The 4,328-nt window shown below is 35.4% G+C and overlaps 1 protein-coding gene across 1 annotated transcript; it reads right to left on the bottom strand.

Moving 5' to 3' along the window:
• Positions 1–51: 51 nt before the first annotated feature.
• LOC118713068 (olfactory receptor 4A15-like) lies at positions 52–1,067 on the bottom strand. The gene is given in 2 exon segments (XM_036427429.1): positions 52–404; positions 407–1,067. Coding segments are annotated over 2 exon segments (951 nt in total). The 5' UTR covers positions 1,005–1,067.
• Between the last annotated feature and the right edge of the window lie 3,261 nt (positions 1,068–4,328).

Here is a 4,328-nt window from a genome sequence, read left to right as displayed (position 1 = left end):
ATGTAATCACTGATAATGAAAGTATTCCTTGGTTCTGTGAAAGAATAAGCATCATGTTCTATATGAGGGACACAGTCCACTTCTAACTAAGGCCACATAGTTATTCCAAACTTTCCTCATGGCATTTTTCATTTCTGCATTTCTCAGGGTATAGATTATGGGGTTCAACATGGGAGTTATGAAAGTTAGAACCACAGTCATGGATTTATCAATGGGAAAGGTGGAATTGGGCCTTGCATACAGGAAGATACAAGGGACAAAGAATAAAATGACCACAGTTATATGGGACGCACAAGTGTAGAAGGCTTTGCGTTTTCCTTCCAAACCATGTGTCTTAAGGGAGTGTAATATGACCCCATAGGAAATTAAGAGAAGGGAGAAGGTGACAGTGCAGATTGCTCCTCATTAGCTATCATAGAAAGTCCAACAAGGTAGGTATTGGTGCAAGCAAGTTTCAATAAAGGATACATATCACACACAAAGTTGTCAATGACATTGGGGCCACAGAAAGGGAGCTGATAAATAAAGAGAAATTGAACCAACGAGTGCAGAAAGCCTCCAGTCCAGGCCATCAACAGCATGAGCACACATACCCGCCGATTCATGATGATCAAATAATGAAGAGGTTTGCATATGGCTACATATCGGTCATAGGCCATCACCACCAGAAGAATGACTTCAGCACCAGCAAAGAAATGATCTATAAAGACTTGAGTCATACACGCCTGGAAGGAAATAGTTTTTTCCTCATAGAGCAAGTCTACAATCATTTTGGGAGCAATGGCAGTAGAATAGACAGTATCTATAAATGATAAGTAAGCCAAGAAAAAGTACATGGGGGAACCCAGTGATGGGCTGGACATGATGGTCACCATGATAAGCAGATTGCCCATTACTGTCACAATGTAGATGAGTAAGAATGCAACAAATAGAACTTTTTGCCCCTCAGGGCTTTGTGTAAGCCCCAGGAGAATAAACTCAGTCACATTGTTCCTACTTCCCATGTGTTCTTCTGAAAATGTGGACCTCAGGTGTCAGAGACTGCAAAGAAAAGGGCCAATAATGAATTTAAGAGGATCACAAGCTTTATGTCAAAAAATGGAATGCCTTATTCAACAATTTTTGTTGCATGGAGCCTCACACAGGGTAACTCTTTCGAAAATGAGTTTGGAGTCTCCTCCCACAATTACTATATTCATTTTCATTTTAGCAACATTTCATTTCTTGCTTCAACTACAATTATGAGAATTCAGAATTCTAACTTGCAGGCAAATGTGCATGGGCATATCAGTGAGATGATCTACTGAGCAATAGGAAAGCTGCTTTCTTCAGAATATCTCTCACAAAGACTACATTTTTTTTTAAAGCCTACAGCATCCAGTATGCGCATGCGGTCTGCCACCCAAGTACTAACCAGGTCCCACCCTGCTTTGCTTACAAGATCAGGCGCGTTCAGGGTGGTATGGCTGTAGACAAGACTGAATTTCTTGACATCATATTTTACTTCCTGTTACCGTGAATGCTTCTTGACATTCTGAGATCTACCATAAAAACAATCTCATCTCTAATAACTTTACTTATGTACTTACATAAAGTAATACCTAGTATTGGAGCAATAAAACTATAGGCTGACATTTAAATAACTGCCTTTCTGAGTTAACTTACTTTTCACAGCAGTGAAAGAAGTGGCAGATCATTAGTGCTTATCAAATGTTTATTAAACTCCATTTTATTACACTGAATTTTAAAACTCACAAAAGAGCAACATTCAATATAAGTATTAAATTATTCCCAACCAAGAAAGTATAATGAAAGCAATGCTGTTGTTGTTTTTAGAACACACTCCACACACACACACACACACACACACACACACACAAACTGAATTGACATTTATTACAACCTAGTCTATTGGAAAGGAAAAATGGATAATACAAATCTTAATGCATGGCTACTACATTGACATTTTTCTTTACAAAATTATTTGTAATTTATTATCTCTAACCATAGCTCAATTCAGAAAGCCAAAATAGACATTTTAGGTAGAATCATGTTATAGTAGAAATAATTCTATGCTAAAAATCTGAAAATATTATTTGATTTTGCTCAGTCATCTTGAAAAAAATCATGTCCTACTCTCCAGATGTATGCATTTCTTAATTCTTGTCATTGATACTTTTACCCTAAAATACATTCTAACACTTTTGCTGGTTGACCATCTTTATATGAATCAGATGAATTAGTATATGTTAAAGGTTATTTGATTATTAAAGTAGTTAACCAATTAGACCAGTTATTTGTTCATATTGCTAGTTCTTGGTTATATAAGTCTGTGTGGAATATAATGTCTTTATTCTCATTAAGGAAAATAAATCACTTGCTGGGCCTTTCAAATATGATCTAGAGCCAATTTACTTGTAATGTGTGCAACTTCGTTTTGGCAGAATTATTTTAAGTGTGCTCTGTTTCAGTGTCTACGTTTACAGACTATTGTGAAGGGCAGGAGACTATTCTAGGAGATTTGTGCTCCTGGGCAAGCCAATTTGTACTCAAATATCAGACGGAGAATAAAAGTGTAGAAAAGAGAAAATAAGAGATAACTCAGAAAAGGCAGATAGAAATCAGCAAAGACCATAAACAAAATGAAATATGCTTTGAAATTGGTAAATAATTTGGTTTGAGGAGGCCTGAATGAGTTCGGAGTAGAGGAATTTCAGGTTTCCTAAGTTATGCTCCAGAGGTGAACTGGAGCATAACTTAGCATCAGTATCAGAGCTGCCTCAAGGAATCTTCATATTTTCGAATCAAAGAAAAAGGAAAAAATCTAAACTTTAAGATGTATTAGTATAAGAGGCTAGCTGACTAAAGGTATTCCATCTTCAGAGCTTCTTGAAGTTCATTGCATATAACTAAATAACTTCATCACAGTAATGAAGCTATAACTGCACTGGTAATGGAAAAGAAATACTCACAATTCATAGGAGTTGTCTTAGCATCCAAGAGGTCAACTTCCAATAGAAGGGTCTGCCACTTTTGCCTGGTGAGTATTTAGAACACTTACTTGTTTAGAGCTGTGCTTCCCAGGCATCTGTCAGGAGAGCAAACATATCTTATTAGTAACTGTATCTACAGAATCTCTGATTGTCCCTTACACACTTTAAGCAATCAATAAACATTTGACTACCAAAAATGTTCTTATGAGCATGTAATTAACATTCTAAACTACTGAAAGCTATTAATTTTTTCAGAATAATATAAAATTATATGCTTTCTCCATGTTGCATTTTATCTACTGGGAAGCACTTTCAAGCAGAAAGATTAAAAAAATGTAGATTCTGAAATTTTGAGCTCCAGTCCAGATCTTTTTAAAACATAGGATCATAACCCATGCCTAAATGTTGCTATTTAACTGTCTATATGGTGAGATCTGTTTCCCAATTAAGAAATATGTTTTTTATTTTTTTACTATATTTTTTATTGATTTTTTTACAGAGAGGAAGAGAGAGGGACAGAGAGTTAGAAACATCGATGAAAGAGAATCATCAATCAGCTACCTCTTGCACAACCCCTACCGGGGATGTGCCCGCAACCAAGGTACATGCCCTGGACCGGAATCAAACGCAGGACATTTCAGTCTGCAGGCTGACGCTCTATTCACTGAGCCAAACCGGTTTCGGCAAGAAATAGGTTTTTTAAATGATTGAGCAAGTGACCAAAAAAAATGATGCAACAAAAATGTTGAGGTCCTATTAACCACCTACGTAGCTTCTCAGATTTTTAATAAAGATATATTTTAAAGAAATATCACATTTTCCAAGTCAATTTCTTCATAGTAAAGGGGGGGGAGGAAACTATCAATAAAGCTTGAGTGTGGCTGAACAGACTTTAGGGGCAAATAAAGAAGCACAATAATCAGAGAGGGTAAATTACTCAACATCATCAGTATAATGAGACTTATAATAGCATCTAACATATAGGATGGTTTTTTAAGGATTAAATATCACAACACAAACAAATTTCTCTAAAGAAATAGTGATAAATGCACAACAGTGTGTTATGTCTATTTTACAAAACAACAAAAAAAAAACCACAGAAATAGAATACCCACACAGAACCAAAATATTTAAAGATACTAATACAAGATAACAATTATAAAGAGTTACAGTAATTCTTACTATCATCATCACCATATTAAAATACAAAACATACAATTGTTGGATTCTCCAAATAAAGAAATCTACATACATTATTGTGAAGACCATATATCTGCTTATATTGTTGCATTATTTATGTTATGCTATGTGTTTTCTCCATTTCAGCATGCATTT

The sequence above is a fragment of the Pipistrellus kuhlii genome, unplaced genomic scaffold, assembly GCF_014108245.1.
Source record: "Pipistrellus kuhlii isolate mPipKuh1 unplaced genomic scaffold, mPipKuh1.p scaffold_m20_p_9, whole genome shotgun sequence".
NCBI classification, from domain to species: domain Eukaryota; kingdom Metazoa; phylum Chordata; class Mammalia; order Chiroptera; family Vespertilionidae; genus Pipistrellus; species Pipistrellus kuhlii.
This window is presented reverse-complemented; position numbering and strand designations above follow the sequence as displayed.